Source organism: Triplophysa rosa, linkage group LG24 (genome assembly GCF_024868665.1).
Source record: "Triplophysa rosa linkage group LG24, Trosa_1v2, whole genome shotgun sequence".
Classification (NCBI taxonomy): Eukaryota; Metazoa; Chordata; class Actinopteri; order Cypriniformes; family Nemacheilidae; genus Triplophysa; species Triplophysa rosa.
Genome location: NC_079913.1, coordinates 11,636,685 through 11,654,387, shown reverse-complemented (window position 1 = coordinate 11,654,387; position 17,703 = coordinate 11,636,685). Strand labels below are relative to the sequence as shown.

At 38.9% G+C, this 17,703-nt stretch overlaps 1 protein-coding gene across 1 annotated transcript in view; it reads right to left on the bottom strand.

Moving 5' to 3' along the window:
• The window catches only part of LOC130547662 (thyrotropin-releasing hormone-degrading ectoenzyme-like), a 125,769-nt gene that overhangs the window by 46,369 nt on the left and 61,697 nt on the right, over positions 1-17,703 (bottom strand). Inside the window, exons 9-13 of the mRNA XM_057323801.1 lie at positions 10,908-10,973; positions 6,152-6,339; positions 1,237-1,325; positions 443-576; positions 268-323 (exon numbers count right to left, since the gene is read on the bottom strand). Coding sequence (XP_057179784.1) covers positions 268-323; positions 443-576; positions 1,237-1,325; positions 6,152-6,339; positions 10,908-10,973 — 533 coding nt within the window. The remainder of the gene's footprint in view (positions 1-267; positions 324-442; positions 577-1,236; positions 1,326-6,151; positions 6,340-10,907; positions 10,974-17,703) is intronic.

Here is a 17,703-nt window from a genome sequence, read left to right as displayed (position 1 = left end):
TCAACAAATTATTTATTAAATACAATTATTATACAGTAAAATATTAATATGAATGTTAATATAAATTAACTTAAATATAGTTTTATTATACGATCAACATACACAGACTGGAAGTTAACTTCAGGCCTGGTCTGATGAAACCATCTATAATAAAGCCGGGGGCGTCACTTAATGCATCAGAAGTTGTCTCCTAAAAGTCTGGCAATAGTTTTGGGGCTCTGAATGGCTACACTCGTTTACAGAGGGAGCGTAACAAACAGAACCCACCTTGCCAGATTAAAGACATCATCTATCAGACCCGCTCTGTTGCCCACGGAGATGATCTGCAGAGGAGATATTTATAAATCGATATATACAGGAAATTAACAAAAACTTATGATTAGGAGAACAAAATAGTTAAAACGATGAAAAAAAGGATTCGATTAATAAACGTCAAATGTACCGTTGGGTTGGTCGTGAGCTGTTGAATGAGAAGTCTCCAGTTGTGCAGGTCATAATTCACTCGGAAGTATCCTGTTTGATTGATGTTACCCAGTAACCACGTCTCTCCATCCATGTGACCGACTCTGTGCGTCTCTGTAAATAAACGGTTAAAAAACAAATGTTGAACGACGCTTCTGACATTTAAAAAAAATCTTACATTCATACCATTGTTCATACTTAGAATTCTTCACAAAAGCAATCCTACGCGTGAAAATATACATGAAGAATTTATAATGTTGTAATGTTACAGCCAGACCTTGTGGTTTTTCATGGCGAACAAATGCTACGGTAAGTGCCTTAGAGCTCTCAGCGGACACAATGGATATAAATTGTATGGTGATCCATGCTTTCTCCAAACATCTGTGGCTGGATTGCAAGAGTCTGACCTGTGAGAGAATGCTTATAAATGGAGCACGACATTCTGTTTGCTGTAAGAGTCATTGATTCCAGTTCACTCTTGAACACACTCGGCATTGTAGCCCTGATGAGAGCTGTTTTCAGCGAAGGTGACTAGCAAAAGGAGGCTGATAAATGGTTTAACAATGATGAGAGCTTGCAGTTCGGAGTAACGCAGAGCAAACCGGAATTCTCCCACACATTATCCCAAAAGAACGAGAACGGGACAACCAAAGTATTAAAAATAGAGGTTACAATGAGAGTAATCAGCTCGCCGTGTGATCACACATTTGCCAAAATTGCTGTTGATTTCTTTAGGGATTCAACTTTTTCATTAAAAAAATGCACAAATCTTACCTGTTCGATTAGAGACCCAAATAGTGTTTTCTGTTGATATGTGACTGGAGTTTCCCACTGTGAGCGTCAGGGGGATTTGCCACTGGAAGCTGAAATGACACGAACACAAAAAAAAGATGAAATACTTTCTCTCATGGGTTTAAATGTCACTAACACAGATACACATGTGCAGCAGTAACTGAAACATAAACTGTATGGTTTATTGGAAATTAAAATCCAGTTTCAATAGACCTCTCCCCGTCAGGAACTTATTCAATCTGAAAATATCAACTCCGTTGTGAGTTAATACTTTAAATCAACCACCAGGTAGATACAAAGATGAAGGGAAGAACAGTAGGCAGGAGACGAAGTGATGTTGAATGAAATGAAAGATGGTTTATTGAATGAGCTCAGATGTGCTTCGATGCTCAGTCTAGCCCTGTCCGACTTCGTCTGACTAGAAACAGATTCGATGGGTAATATTAACCATGCAAGATTACGGTATCAAAACATTGTCTCGTGACGTTATTAGGAACCTTGAGATGGAGACCATTGGAGACTCATATCAGCATAAAAGATAAGACGGCACCCAACAGAAGATTAAACAATATTTAAAATAAAGACAAAATGTAACAAATACACAAAGAATAAAAGTGAATAATAAAATGCTTAAAACCTCCGCCTCAGTCTAGTCCTTTATGTTTCATTTCTTGTATTTGTTAACTGTGTTTGTTCTTGTTTTTGTTTATACTCATGCCTACGTCTAATCTGATTGTCTGTATGATACTTGTATCTGTGTCTGACTTGATGTTATCCACTACCTTTGTACAGCGACCTTGAGCTTGGGAAAGGCGCTTTATAAATAAAACTTATTATTATTAATATATGATAATAAATGCAAAAAACTTAAAGGTTAGTAAATATATAACGGAAATGATAGTAAATGGAATAATGTAATAAATGAGATAAATGAAAAAGAATAATAAAATAAAATAAGAAACAAATGTGTGTTTCTACTCGGATCTGTTTCAGCTTGAAACCCAAAACTACAACTTAACAGGATCGTGGGAAATTTTCAAAGGATATTTTATCCATCCCGAATACAGCATGTAATATGACTTTCGCCAATGTCAAAGCTCAGACGTATGCACCCTTCCCAGAACTGTTTTCTTTCTCTGTTGCTGTCACGCGCACACACCTTCATATCACACGGTTTCTCACAGATTTCTGTCATGTTCTATGCAGACACCTCAAGTTGATGTGTGCTTTCATTGTGTTTGTGTGTATGACTATGCCTAGGTATGAGTTTACATCTGGTAAAACCCATCTGGCAGCTGTCACACTGAATGTCCACCTCTTTCAGCCAAGCCGATATGAGGTGGACGTGGTCTGTATGTATATACAGCCAGCCTGAACTATCTTATCGTATCAACGTGATACAATAACAGACTCAAACCTTCACTGCTTCACTGTCCATTTAAAGAACTGACACTTTATGTAGGTTCGTGTTTTATAACATTAGGGAAAAAGGAGACTTCAAATATGAAAACTCTCACCGTTTCAAGATCGATTACTGTAATGCGATGCAGTGCTGGTCAATGAGTAAGTTGCGTCTGGTGGTTTCTTCACAAAGAAAGATGAATCACGCTCCAGATCATTCACTTTCTCAGATTCATCTGTGGCGGATTGTGCTTCCTATCGCAACCCAATCTACCAAGGCCGATAAATTGTCCATGAAACAGCTGAAAACACTACAGACACTGTAGCTTTTGTTTGGTAAAATGCTTGTTTCTTTGGACAAAAACACATGCTAAGGAACTACATGCTGAAATGGAAAGAATGGACAAAGCCAAAAAGTCACGTTCAGCTTGCAACTTGCTTTTAATAATAATTGAAACAGATGGATGTGCATGTTGCTCCATTTTAAAATAGGCTATTAACCGTATTTTAAAACTTGTATTATGTCTAACGGTAGTGTATCAGTAGACGCTAAGATCTCCAGATTGGATGCAAGTTAAAAGAACGTCTCCAAAAACATATTGTGAAAGACATCACAGATGTCATTAAATCTTATGAAGCCTACTGGAAAATGTAAAAACCATGCGTTTTTAAGGAGCCTATAGAGAGAGATACTGCGGTATATGAGCATGTTAACGATGCTTATGAAGTCTTGTAATAACAGAAACATCCGTGTGTGTTGAGATAAAATCACACACGGATACATTTACATAAATCTGTGTTTATCAGTGGGAATGAACAAGAGAAGAACGCAAAAGAAAATGAGAAAAAAGTTTGGTGGCTTACGTTTATGTTCATTTATAAAAGCGTCTGTATTTACATCCCTCGGGAACTTTGCCCCGTGGCTCAGAGTTTTAGGAAAAAGTTGAATGTGCACTAAGATGTAAAGTTTTAGTTTGGGTGTGATATGCGAGATTGGAAAAATTGATATTTTTAGTTTTACACATTTTTATCCTGTCCTCCCCTAGCATGAGAAATTACTTTATCGTTTTTTTTCTGTTGAACACAAAAGAAGAGATTTTGAAGATTGTTGGACAGCAAACAGTTCTGGGGCACTTTGACTACCGTTAAATTTTTTCCTACTATGTCGGGGGCAAAATCTGTTTGGTTATAAGCAATCTTCTAAATATCTTTCTCTGTGTTCATCAGAACAAAGACATGTATACAGATTTGGAACAACTCGAAGGTGAGTAAATGATGACAGAATTTTCATTTTTGGGTCAAGTATCCCCTTTAACAGCGGTAACTGCATGTCCAAATTACAACCAGCAATGAGAAAATCAATTTGTCACAGTTTTTTTTATATGCACTATAACATCCAATCTGTGCTGTGAAAATCAAAATGGAAGCCTGCGACGAGTGTTAAGTTGTTAATGAAGTGAATGTTGACAGTTGAAATGAACCGTACGCGGATTTCGCTCGTGAAGATAAACGCCGGATCTGCAAACTGACTGTGTTAAACTTTGATGATTTCAAATGAAGCGTAATGAAGTTGTTGAGCATCTCCAGTGCTTCAGTATAAACATCACTTCACATCATCTTGGTCGCTCTCCAACGCCTTCAAGGAACACGTTGCCCCAAGCAAATGAAAGTTTAACATGCTAAATCAAAACAATTAAAATTGTGCACTTTGCAATGATACGCAGCGTATAAATATATGAATAATAGTAATAATAATGGAATAAATGAGATTTTCTGTGGTATCTCCAATGTCTTCCTATTGTCTGGATGCTTTTGGACCTCTTCAGCTAGACTGAAAGTACTCTACGGACCAGACCTTCGACCAGAGTGCATGAAACATCCAACAGTAGATTGAAAGTCACATTTTTGCCATTGCCAATGTTTCTGTCAGCACATTTTTTCTAGGCTGTCTCAAGCTGCCTTATGCGAGGTGTTACACAGCATTTCCAGTGGTGCCAAATCTCCTTGCATTCTTGCAGTTTGCCTGGTTCGAGGCTGAAAATCTGCGGTGTTGAAACAGGAGACATCCCCGAATGGTTACATAGCTTTGCTATTATTTCTTATAGCGTCACCGCTTCGAATGCCTCTGCAAAACACCACAGCTCTCAGACACGCATACGAGTAGGAGGACAGGTTCGAGATGAAGGTGACATTGTCTACCAGGAACAAATAAACAATGGAAACAGGCATTTCAACAGATTTCTTCCTGTGTGTTTCGTTTTATTTAAATCAAAAGGGCTGATCGGGAGGTTTTGCCTGTCACATAAAAAACTGATAGTTCACCCAAAAATGACTCACCCTCTTGTCGTTTCAAACCTTCGTGACTTTCTCTCTTCCGCAGAACACAAACGACGATATTTTGAAGAAGGTTGCTAATCGAACCTCACTGGCCCCCATTAACTTCTCGATTGTATGGACACAAAACCAATGCAAGTGAATGGGGGCCAGTTAACAACATTCTTCAAAATATCTTCAACACGCAATTTTAGGCAATACTACGAGTGTCCGGCCCAACGGAATTTTTTTTTACTCAAATTAGGTGTTAAATAATTTATTTCACTCTAAGAGAATTAAACTAATCTATCTGCCAGAGACAGATGCCGTTTTGAATGGCAAGGGTGTGGAAGTGAAGGGTTAGCATGGTAAACTAAAAAAAAACAAATGTTCCATTAACAGCAGCTTTATTTTGTGTGTATGTACTGAGAGATTTTATTTCTAGTACAGGTTTGTTATGAGCTATACTGCATCTGCTCATAAAACAACCCAAGATGGTTAGGTGGTCTTGACTGTTTGAAGGGACAATTTCCCCCAAAATGAAAATTCTGCCATCATTTACTCACATTCGTGTCATTCTAAACCTGAACGACTTTCTTTCTTCAGCAGAACACAAAAGAAGATATTTTGAAGAATGTCTGTAACCAAACAACATTGACCCCATTGACTTCCATTAAATGGACACAAAACCACTGAGAAATTTTTCAAATGATCTTTCATGTCCCACAGTAGAAAAAATCAGCTTTCTACACAAGCCTGACCATTTATTTGGCAGGTTAAAACAAGTAAGGTTAGGAAAGGCAAAAAAAAGGAAAGATCTGTTCACATCCCTTCAATAAACCAAAAAATATGATATGTTATGTGGTGGTTGACTACTCTATAACAGTTAGTTTTGGTTGTCATCTAAATTTGTATTATTTCTTCAAATATACAATCTTTTATTGGTTCGCTTTTAATGGTTTATCCTATTTCTTCCTCCATCTGTACTGAAACTCTACTGTCTTTGTCTTTCGAGGCTGTAAAATCGCTGACTGTGTGGGGTTTTTGTTGGGTTTTTGCTGGATTCAGCATCACACACCCACCATTTAGATGCCATTATTACATGGTGAAATTCCTTCAAGATTTTCCAACATTAAATGTCTGTGCTCCCTTCACATCATAACTTGTCATGTTGGTGGACTACCTTTTGTTGAACAGCTCGGGATTCCGGATCTTGGCATCTGTATCATACACAAAGTGCTCCTGGGAGATGGTGACAGTGTTGTCAAGACTGTCATTCTTGCTGATGGTGACGACAGGGTAACCCATCTGAAGGGTCCAACGGTCCATGACCTCAGTGATGTTGATGTCCATCCCCTCCCTCTGCATGGCCTGTGACATCGGACATATCAGACATCGAACTCATTATAATATTGAACTAAATTATTGAAACTGAATTTAAATTATTAAAAACTTACACCGAATAGAAAAGCGATTAAACTTCACTGATCTCCTAAACCGCAAATCTGAGAACAACACAGACCGTCTATTTTTAGTTTTATATAATCTCTATATGGGACTTGTAAAGGAGTGGAATTGGAGTCTGATTAAAAATGTTCCTGCTATTTTAAAAAATTAAAACAGACGGCTCGTTTTGACTCACCCTTGCTCCGAAAGAAAACATATTTCACACGCTGTTACTTATTCTTTAAAAGTGCTGCTGTAAATAAAGCCAGTCTCTAGAAAGCTTATGTGGAGCTCTCCGTGATGCTGGAAGTCACGTCTAAGCAGCCTTCTGAGCCTTCGGAGAGCGCCTTTTGAAATCTATTGTCTCTCAAGAAAGCAATTTTCTTGGCACTGGCATCAGCCAAACGTGTCGGGGATTTGCATGCTCTGTCTGTTTACTCCCCGTGCACTGTATTCTTCCATACGGATAGGGTTTTTCTCAGTCCAAATCCAGGTTTTCTGCCTAAACGCTTCTCAACTTTCATTTGGGAGGTGTTGAAGCTAGCCACTTCTTACTGCGTTTTTCCAGGGCCCCAAAAGACCCCTCAGACCCCATAGGGTTAATGCTCTATGTCCTCTGTGTTTCAAATACGTACATAAGCATAACTAGAGACTTTTAGAGACTATGAGAATTAGCAACCGACACTTTTTTCTCGGGCTCCCTATTTCCAAACAATACCTCTCATTGATTGGTTGAAGCAATCATTTTGGCATATGACGTTAATGGGTCGCAGCCTCCATCGTGGGTGCACCAAGCATAGGTGCATTGGGACCCGTCTAAGGAGTTTTACTGTTCTGCTTCTTCCATCTACCTTTGAAAAGCATTATTCACCTGATAGCACCCCTGACTCGGTAGTGCACTCTGTACTGAAGGTTCACATTATTGTCATGATCACACCCCTCCACCTCCTTTCTTTACTTTTTCAGCTCTGGCTCTTTATTTCTCTGTTATGAGTTTAATTTGACACTTGTTTCATGCTCATTGCTCTAGGCTTAAACAGTATATTACATTTATGGGATATGTCAGGCACCACCTGTATTAGGATACAGGGATTCATGTTAACCAGGCCCAGTAGTACAGTATGCAGAAATAAATATGGAAAAATATGGATCCGTGGCTTTTTAGAATCTATAAAAATAGATTTTTTTATCCAGCTCTAGTTAAAGGGACAGTTCACCCAAAAACGAAAATTCTGTCATCATTTACTTACCCTCAGGTTGTTTCAAACCTGTATAAATTTCTCTGTACTGATGAACACAGAGAAAGATATTTGGAAGAAAATTTTGGGACATTATCCACTACCATAGTAGTGGTAAACTAGATAGGTACATTTTCTGAAGAAAACGTGAGTGATGCTTTGTGGCAAACCGCGGAACAGGGCACTAGAGTGATAACACATTAAGCCACGAATTAATCTAACCAATCCCCATGTCTCTACGATGTTCTGATGCAGAGATATACATATTGCTAAACTGTTGCTAGGCTAATATGTTTGGTTGCAATGGGCGTGGCTTGGCATCTGCACTTGATAATACTCTAACCTATGAGTGAAACAAACCAACCCCGTGTCTCTATGATGTTCTGATGCAGAGATATAGGCGTTGCTAAATGGTTGCTAGGCTAACCTGTTTGGTTGCTATGGGCGTGGCATGGCATCTGCAATTGATAATACTCTAACCTATGAGTGAATCGAACCACCCCCCGTGTCTCTACGAAGTTCATATGCAGAGATATAGGTTTTGCTAAATGGTTGCTAGGCTAACCTGTTTGGTTGCTATGGGCGTGGCTTAGCATCTGCCAATTGATGATGCTCTAAGCTATGAGTGTAAAGAACCAACCCCCGTCTCTACACGATGTTCTGATGCAGAGATATAGGTATTGCTAAACGGTTGCTAGGCTGACATGTTTTGTTGCTATGGGCGTGGCATCGAAGCTTCATGATGATCCTGGGACACTGATTGGTTGCCTGAGTAAAACGAGCCCACCCCCTTGTCTCTATGACACTGTGTTGCAAAGATATCCACCTGAACCTTTTATAATGGGAGTCCATGGGATCGGTTGCTAGGTTGCTGTAAATGGTTGCTATGGGCGTGGCTTAATAGCTTCAAGATGATCCTGTGACACTGATTGGTTGTGTGAGTCAAATCCCTCAAAGTTGGGCGCAATGTTAAGTCAATGGGATTTTTCAGGTGGTTTTTTCGCCCCCCTATCGCACCCCCCCCCCCACCCGATCGCTTATAAAAGTCATAGCACACCATTCCCGAATAGGCCCATCGATGTGATGTATTCATTCATGGGTCTACGTCAAAAGCTGCGGGACAAGTAGCGTGCCAGACTTTTGGCGGAACAAGAATAATTATAAGAAGTATGTATGTTCGAATAACAATAGTTATGCTTTTTCAAAGCATCACTAAAAAGAGGATATTTTAAAGAATTTTAGAAAATAAACAGTTCTGGGGCACCTTTGACTAGCATTTGTTTTTTCCTACTATGGTAGTCAATGATGTCCCGGAACTGAAAATTACTAACATTCTTGCAAATATCTTTCTTTGTGTTCATCGGAACAAAGTCATTTATACAGGTATGAAATTACATAAGGGTGAGTGAATGATGACAGAATTTTTACTTTTGGATGAACTATCACTTTAACAGCCAATCCAGGCAGTGCCGAGACAGTTCTGGGACAGCTTTTGATATAATTTGAGCCATATTTAAACACACTGATGGGTGGTTTTGGCATAAAAATGTTATAGACTGCTGGAGCTCTACAGTATTTCTGCCTCAGTACTGGAATCAGTGAGTGTGGAGACCCGTGGGATTGGACGGTTGGTGTGGGGCAGTGCAAAGTGCTCTGTCAGGCTCTCTTACATTCTGCAGACATCAGTTTGCCCAGACCAATCGAGCATGTGAAACATCTCCTCTCCGATGTAACTGGGAAACTCGCTCTAAGATAGCTTGGAAAAAAGTCTGCCTGGGCTTCATAAATATTTACAGTATATTTGACCAGGTTCGTACAGTATGATTAGCAAATATCTAATCGTTGTTACTTCAGGAAATTATACAGAAATGTACAAGTGAAAATTGATAACTTCTCACATCTTTCATCAGGATGATACATCTTTTAAGTGAGTGAATTCATTAGAAGCAACGGTGGGGAACGGTGCGAGTTGGTACGTGAACTAGTTTTGCCAAGTCTGCGGTTTTCCAGAGGAATTTGGAATCGGTTTAAACTGTTGTTTTAAGCAAAAAAAATCTGCCAATGGGGTAAGAAAAATAATCTAAAGAAACAAAGAAAAAGGTAAACCTTAATTCAAGATTATTTTTCTTACCCCATTGGCAGATTTTTTTACTTGTTTTAAGCATAAATTCACCAAAATTTCATATATTTTTTACTAAAAACAAGACTTATTTTCTTAGGTCATTTTGCTCATCAAGAAAATGCATCTTGATTCAAGAATTTGTAGACATTTTTACTGGAAAACAAGAAAAAAAGACTAAGTAAGAAAGTCATTGTAATGAGTGTGTAATGAGGATTTACAAGGCCCTTTTCATAACATTTTTTGTTAAAATGTCAGTAAAATAAAAAAAATTAATGAATTCTTTTAAACATGTCATACCTTGTTTTTAATTAATAAAAAGAAAATGTGCTGATGCGAGCGAAGAAAATCGCGTCTGACATCTTCAAATCAAGGTTTTGTGGGAAGCGCCCATACAATTTCATTTAACAAATAACATTATTTCAAAATCCACAGGGTTAGTTTTCCTGGAGACGGCAGTATGTTGTCGAAACTGGGGAGGTTTCAGCTAGTTGCACAAAAAAGTAATCACTCTTAGAATTGTTCTCGAGTTGTACTTATGTGACAGACCAACACTGCTGGTTTTACCGCAGACACTCATCAATTTATCTGCAATTACGTGACACTTCACTAACCACTTATAAGGAAACCTCATGTGATATTTAAAGTGCATCAAATTGCCAGAATCAGCACGTTCGGCAGATTTGTAAATGAAATGTGATCAAACTTCTAAACCAGTATCTAGGGCCGGTTGCATAAAGCACCTTAAGTGTCATACTTAAGGGAAAAACTTAAGGTGCTTTATGCAACCGGGCCCTAAACTTCACAAGTCCAGTAGAAAAACATCATCTTTCAAGAGCAAATTATACAGTAAATCTTCAGCAATGGAAACCCGGATTCTTAATCTCCCTCCGGCTCGTTCTTCAAAACCTTGTGTTGACGTGAGTAGGTGGTTTCACTCAGCATAAGTTGATGTCTATAAGCAATTATGCACAGTGTATGAATCTGAAATGAATGTATGAAGTCGGGAAACACAATTTTACTCGTCACTCAGAGCTCACTGACCCCAGTTATGACGCCATAAAAAGAGTCCATGGAGAGCGGTTTTACATGCAGAAGCTAGGGTGCACAACAAGACGTGAATGTGTGTATCTTACCTCAGAGAATGTGTTCCACAAGTCGTCTCTCGCTGCGTTCCCGTACATGTACGTCATCAAGTAATCCTGTGAACGGAGACGCAGATCAACAAAAGCAGCAAAAAAATCATTTAATTAAACAGTGAACGCAGGTGGCCAAATGCATTCCAACAATAACACTGCTAATCCTCACAACTCAAAGTCTAATATATGCAAATGAGTACCAGCTGTTTGGGTGTGATTGGCTGTCAGTTCAAGGAGGACCATAAGGAGGCCAATTAGAGGCTAATTGTGTTGTTCGACTCGATGCTGCATCGGCGTGTCACAGCGTGAGAAAGACACTGCACAAACACATCTACAGGACTTTCCTAGAGTTTCTTTCGGAATTAAAGACGTTCGGTCAAACTAACAACATGAAACAAAACCTCACTTTGCAAAAGGAAAACGTTTTATTTTAACGCACTTTGAACGCAACCCCCCCCCCCCACAAAAAATAATTGTGGGTGTTCTGTAATCTTGTGTGCTATTGAAGCTCCATCACCCAAGTTCACTGATAAAAGACGTCGCCTCTCAAACAAACAATCAGTGACTCGGTTCTGCCCTTTAGTCTCCGTGATAGAGGTGGTGGCCGACGTTACGGAGGAGTCTGATATATTCTTGAGTGCACATCTATCTTTCATCTGATAAAAATATCTGGAGGCAACGTCTTTTCCCCCCAGCATAAGATTCCTTGATAAGTCGAGTGACTGCAAGCGATAAACCCGTGAACTGTAATGCTCTCTCTGTTGCTGGAGTCATGAGCCCCTGCTGAATAAATCCAACACAGACCACAGTGATCCGGCTGAGACTACAGAAACAAAGATGTTTCCTTGATTATCTTAAGGCGCAGGAAAAATTCAACATAGAGTAAATAGTACATGTTTTCAAAATAATAAAAAAACTAAAATCGTCGATTTTATCCTTTGCGTCAGAGATGATTGGTCAAACCTTTGGCAATCAGGTGACCTTTGATTTCTGCTTTCTGGCTCTCATCTACTTGTCCATGGGGCGCAGTGTTTAGGATTTACATTCTTTTTTTTTTGTAAAGCCAAAGCTGAATTTGTATCATTTGGAGCATTTACAAAAGCAGTCAAGTGATCGAGGACGAGTTTTACACGGTCTCTAGAAGTGATGTAAGTGGGGAAACAGAAGCCTGTGTGTCCCCGTGTGTATGTATGTGAGTTTTGGTGTGCGTTAGTGTGTGCTTGTGCGTGTATGTGATGTTCGGTGTGAGCGTGTGTGTGCGTGTCCTCATGTGAGTGTGTGTGCACTGAACATTTTGTGTGTCTTGTGTGAATGAGAGTGTATCTACTCTTTGCTCTTGATACCTTTTCTATTTTATACATTTAATGTATTGCTTATAGTTAACATGTTTTCATGCACAGCTGCTTTGTAACAATGAAAATAGTAAAAAAGCGATATATAAATAAAAGTTAAGAGGAGTCGAGATGCCAAAACAACCCATTACAACCAGTGACTGTGTTGACACTGGATGTGAGCAACGCAATGCAACAACGCAGGAACGTTTCATAACATGATGCTGTTTATACAGGATGTACAACAGTGTGAATTTCAAGTGGGGATAGAGCGGCCTCGAAACGCATAAAGTTCCAATTTCTGCATCTTTTCTGCATAGAAAAGCATTCATGCAAAAAAAATGTCCTTCCATGCTATTTCCAGCACTGCTTATAATAAATTCACATTATCAGCTCAAGTTTTATACATTTTATTTGGAGGTTGGTTGCTTTAAAAACGGACTGATGGTTTTGTTACAAGGACGATCGGTGCCTCCTCTTCAGGGGAAGCTGGGTTCAGCGCGTCACGTGTGAGGCGCGTCGTCCAAATACTTGTTCGGCGCGTCACATGAACCTATGTGCATCGCGCATCATGTCAAAATAAAAGAGACGCTCGCGTTTGCTAGTTACTCGCTTCGTGTCACGTGTAATCAGAGTTAAGTGTCAAGCAAGTGTCCTGCGAGTATCTTGTGAACAAGAGCGTCTCTTTTATCATAAACCAGTTCGACGTGTCTGCAGCAGGCATGTGTTTTGACATGATGCGCGATGCACATAGGTTCACGTGACACGCCGAACACGTATTTTGACATGACGCGCCACACACATGACGGGCTCATATTTATCGAGATTCGCATTATGCTTACCCTGAAGAGGAGTCACGGATCGCCACTGCAAGGACTGATTATATATGTGATATAATATAACCTATCAAATGGCTAAAAATGCAGGATTATTTTCAACCCAGCGTTTGGTCAAAATGGGACGAACCCAGTTGTTCGACCCAACAATTTGGGGTTGAAGCAACCTCGCAGGTTCATTTCCAACCCAATTGTTGGGATCGTTACTTTTTGACCCAACGCTACAACCCACTCCCAAAAAAATAAACAAAAAAGTACCAGCCACAACTGCTTTGCATTGTAAATTGTAACTCGAACATGGACGCGACTTTCAGAAAAGACAGGCATCATTCTGAGAGGTCTGAGCAAACTGAATGAGGAGAATGAAAGCATGAGCCAATCTCAGTTTCTTTTATCTGCACTGCTGAGTTTCCAGAGAATCTAAGATTTGGGACCGAAGCAGAACCACATCATTGCTGGATCTGTCAAACCATTGAAATGAGCCATAGCGCTGAAGCTCGGTGACCATGTGTTCCAATCTTGTCTCTGATTGGGCCGTCATTTTGACACTGATGTGTTCTGCTCACTGCCGCAACAAGAGGGAACGAATAGAAAGAAATCTACTATTAGTCAGACAGGTGCCAAAGTTGGCAAGATAATTTGCACTTCTCTTAAAACACATTAAATATAAGGAAGTATAAAAACTTTGAATTTACGTTGGAGAATAAACGAAAGGGAAATTAAACAACTCTGAGAATCTAATATAAGAACTAAGTTCTTCAAGTAAAAGATGGAGCATGGGGAATATTATATTACCAAACCCTCAAGCTATACTCAAATCATCACTGTCATTCAAAACACAATTATTTTAAAACACTTTATGGTTGGCCAATGTGAAACTTGCCATTTTAACAAAAAAAAGTATTAAGGCTTTAACAAATCAAGTTTCGTGAAGCTTCCAGCACAAAACTGAAGAAACCAAATAGAGAGGGACATAATAAACATATGTCGTAAAACTCACAAGCCTCTCTGAGCTGGGAACTTTTACAAAATACTTCATTTTTAAATGATATAAATTGGCAAAAACGTCACTGCCGATAGTTACAGATCCCAAAAGAGTTTGACTTTCTAATCTAAGGTGCTAAGCAAACACAGTATTATAACAAATACCACACAGCATAAACAAGTATCGGTCGAAAATAGTCCATTTTATTACCATAAACTTTTTCTGGTATTGATACCTTTATTAAAAGTGTAAGTATAGTTTTAATAAACTTTTATCTTGCAATCGGTTCATTTTGAAGAAGGACGGAACCAGACGCAGAGTATAAAACAACAGATACAATAACCCCATTTGTATTCAGTTCTTGATGCTGCACATCTAAACGGCTTACGAAAGGAACCGAAAGATTGATCGCTTTCGCTACGCAAGTACCTCAGAGCTAAAACGCGATTTTTCGGCAAACATCTTCATCACAACATCCAAAGCAGATCATAAATAATTCATTATTCATCATCCTAAATGAGTTCCCTCGGAAGCGATGGGGAAATGTGTGGACAATTTTCCTGCATATGAGAGCAATTTTGAGGCAATGGAGGTGGATTGTTTGGTGAGGTGTTGCTCTTTTTTTCCCATCAATCACAGCAAGACAGAAGAAGCGAGACAGAAGCAGCTAAACACAGTGTTGATGAGAGGAGAAAGAGAGCTGCCGGAGGAGCCTGCTGGGAGATCAGAAGATGGAGAGGAAGATATAGATGAAAAAATTGGATCTTGCACAAACTCTTCCTGTCTTTCAGTCGGAAATTGAATGGAGGGCAATCTGGCCATTTCATGTTAGAAGAAATTATGGGCCCGCAATACCTGCTGGGCTCTCATGAGCACTGACAAACAGGACTTTGGACAATTGAATCAATGAAAGAAGCATCCTGCAGTTTCAAATCCCTTTCAAATGCCACAGTTTTAAAGGACACTTGCCCTGTACCCTTTTTATAAGTCAGCCATTTCATATTTCCTAAATATTCTTATTACATGAAATATTTGAAAATGGGGTTTAAAGCAATGCATTGTGCAGAAATAAGATGGACTGAGAACAGCTTCTAAACCTCACTGTTATACAAATGCCTGTGTTTGTTTGCACGTACAGAAGATAGATGGCAAAGAGGCCGTTCACATTTTGCGTCTTTTGCACAATTTGTTTTTTTAAGTGTAGACACGCTGCAACCACGCTCAAATAGGGAGCAATGCAATTCAGTTTTTAAATGTAGACGCGCTGCAACCGTAGGCGCCGAATCGAGACGAAAATATTTCAACTTTTCAGAATGCCGCGCGCGCACCGCAGGTCATGTGATAAGAACCAACCAACTAATATAGACAAGCTCGGTAAAGATGGACAAACAGATGATCACAGCATAAATAAATCTAGTAGCAGAGTTATTGTAAGGTATTTTCAGCGCATATAGACGGTTTCAAAGTGACAACATAAACAAACGTTCCTGCGCATGCGCGCGTTCGTGGGCTGCAGTTAACTTCCGGTAAACATTCACAAACAATAGAGTGCCTGTAGATTATTTCTGATAGCAAACAAAAGAAACCGAGAAGAACAGTTACTTGGCTAAACTTTTCTCTCCAATATTTTGAACCTAGACTGCGATACCAAGATCAACTGCTAGATGTCAATGTACCGTACGGTTTCTTTAAATGCATCAAAACTACAGGACCCATTCAACAAATTGTTTATTTAATAAAATGAACACGCAACAAAATTCAACAAATCGTTTCTTTAATACAGTTATTATACAGTAAAATAATAATATTAATTCATATTAATTCATATTAACGCGCGCGTCCGATAAAATGGTCTATAATCCATATATCTTTGGTTTGTACCTCCTCGTCTCAACAGCTAGCGTGGCCCATGGTTGCTTAGCAACGACAGACGCCAGGAAAGCGCAAACTCCTGGGCGCTTTGAAAAAAAGGAGAAAGGCGGCTCGCATTTTCCGCACGGTTTTAGACGCGAAATGTAAATCGCCCCTAATGGTGGTCTACAACACTTCAGTTTTTCTTTAATCATAACTTTTGTGTTTGTGATACTGTCGCTAGTATCAGTTTAGTGTAGGAGATACTGCACAAAGCTTAAAACAATGTTAGCTTACAGACAACGTGACCTGATTGTGGCATCATCAGCCACTAATAGCAACATCGACCCTTTTCCCTCAAAAAAATAACCCAGAAAACCAACAGCATCTCAACCATAAAAAGCAGTTCATCTGTCTGTTGAGGGTGAAAAAGTTGTATTCACAGCAGGCATCTCTTAATCCTCTAACAACTACAAGGTTGTGTGAACTTACATGCCAAAAGAATGATGTGTAACTTCAACAAACAAATAAAAAGAATACTCTATTTAATCATCACCGCATCAGCTAGGTTAATGGAATTAGTTGTTGCAACGTTCATGCAACGTCACTACCAAATCATCCTGAATCAATGCATCAGAGCGCAATGATGATGACTCACGACTATGCGGGGAGTCTGTTTGTGCCGAACGATGACAGTCTCAACAGATGAGAGAAACCACACAGACAAAGCTGCTTTTATAACAGCCTGACAAAACCATCAGCGTAAGCAGCAGGTTACTAGAGAAATGCTTGTGATTGTGATCATTATAGATATGAAATGTATCTCCAAAATGAAAATTGAATTAATTGTATGACTGTTCTGCTTTCAGCTCAAGCGTGATGGCAGCCCTTAACACGGTAACAAGCTGTTACAGCTCCAAGGATAAGAAATGCACGTAAACTGAGAAGCAAGTATAATTATCCAAATGCTCGTAGCAAAACCTCATGTGACAAGAATCTGAGAATGCTTGTGAATTTAACACTTGTTGAGATCATCGTGTTTTAAGCGTTGAGGTTGTAAAGCCGGCTACATCATTTTTATGGTCGTTTATGATTGTTAATTGTCAGATTGTACCATAAAATCCAAGTGGATCTGTCAACTAAAGGTGCAAAGATATATCGATGTATCACACATCACAATATCAAAAATGTATGATACGTATGGTAGAGCTATGGCGCTTGTTGTATTACACGACGTCTGTTTAATCTATATTGGCTGAACTACTTTTGTGCTTTTACTGCTTTAAAAAGTTCTCTCTGAGAGTTTCAGCTTCTTTAATTTCTTTCATTTTAATTTTCCTGTTAATTTTTTATCAGTGACAAATCTATTCGTTTTTTATTCATTTACATAGAGATGTTTCAGTCAAACCTGGAATTTTGTTCAATCTTTAACAAAATACCAAATGTTTTAAATTGTTAATATTCTGGCAATAAATCTGTTAGTTGAATTTCAGTTTCATTTTTTACATTTTGTACATCATGATGCAATCGTAAATGTGAACCCAGTATTTTCTATACACTATGCAATCGAACATTGACGATTTTGTCTCGAATGGCAATATTGTGGCCAAAATCATAAAAGGTAAACTCGACATTAAATGAGAGTTAAGAGAGTTAAATGAGGACAGTGCTTTTGAAAAAAACTTTAAGCAAGAAACTAAATTAAAAAGTTTTGTACATATAACACCACAATCCTTTTAAAAGGTACAATTATTATAATGTATAATTCATACACAGAGCCTTATAAGCAT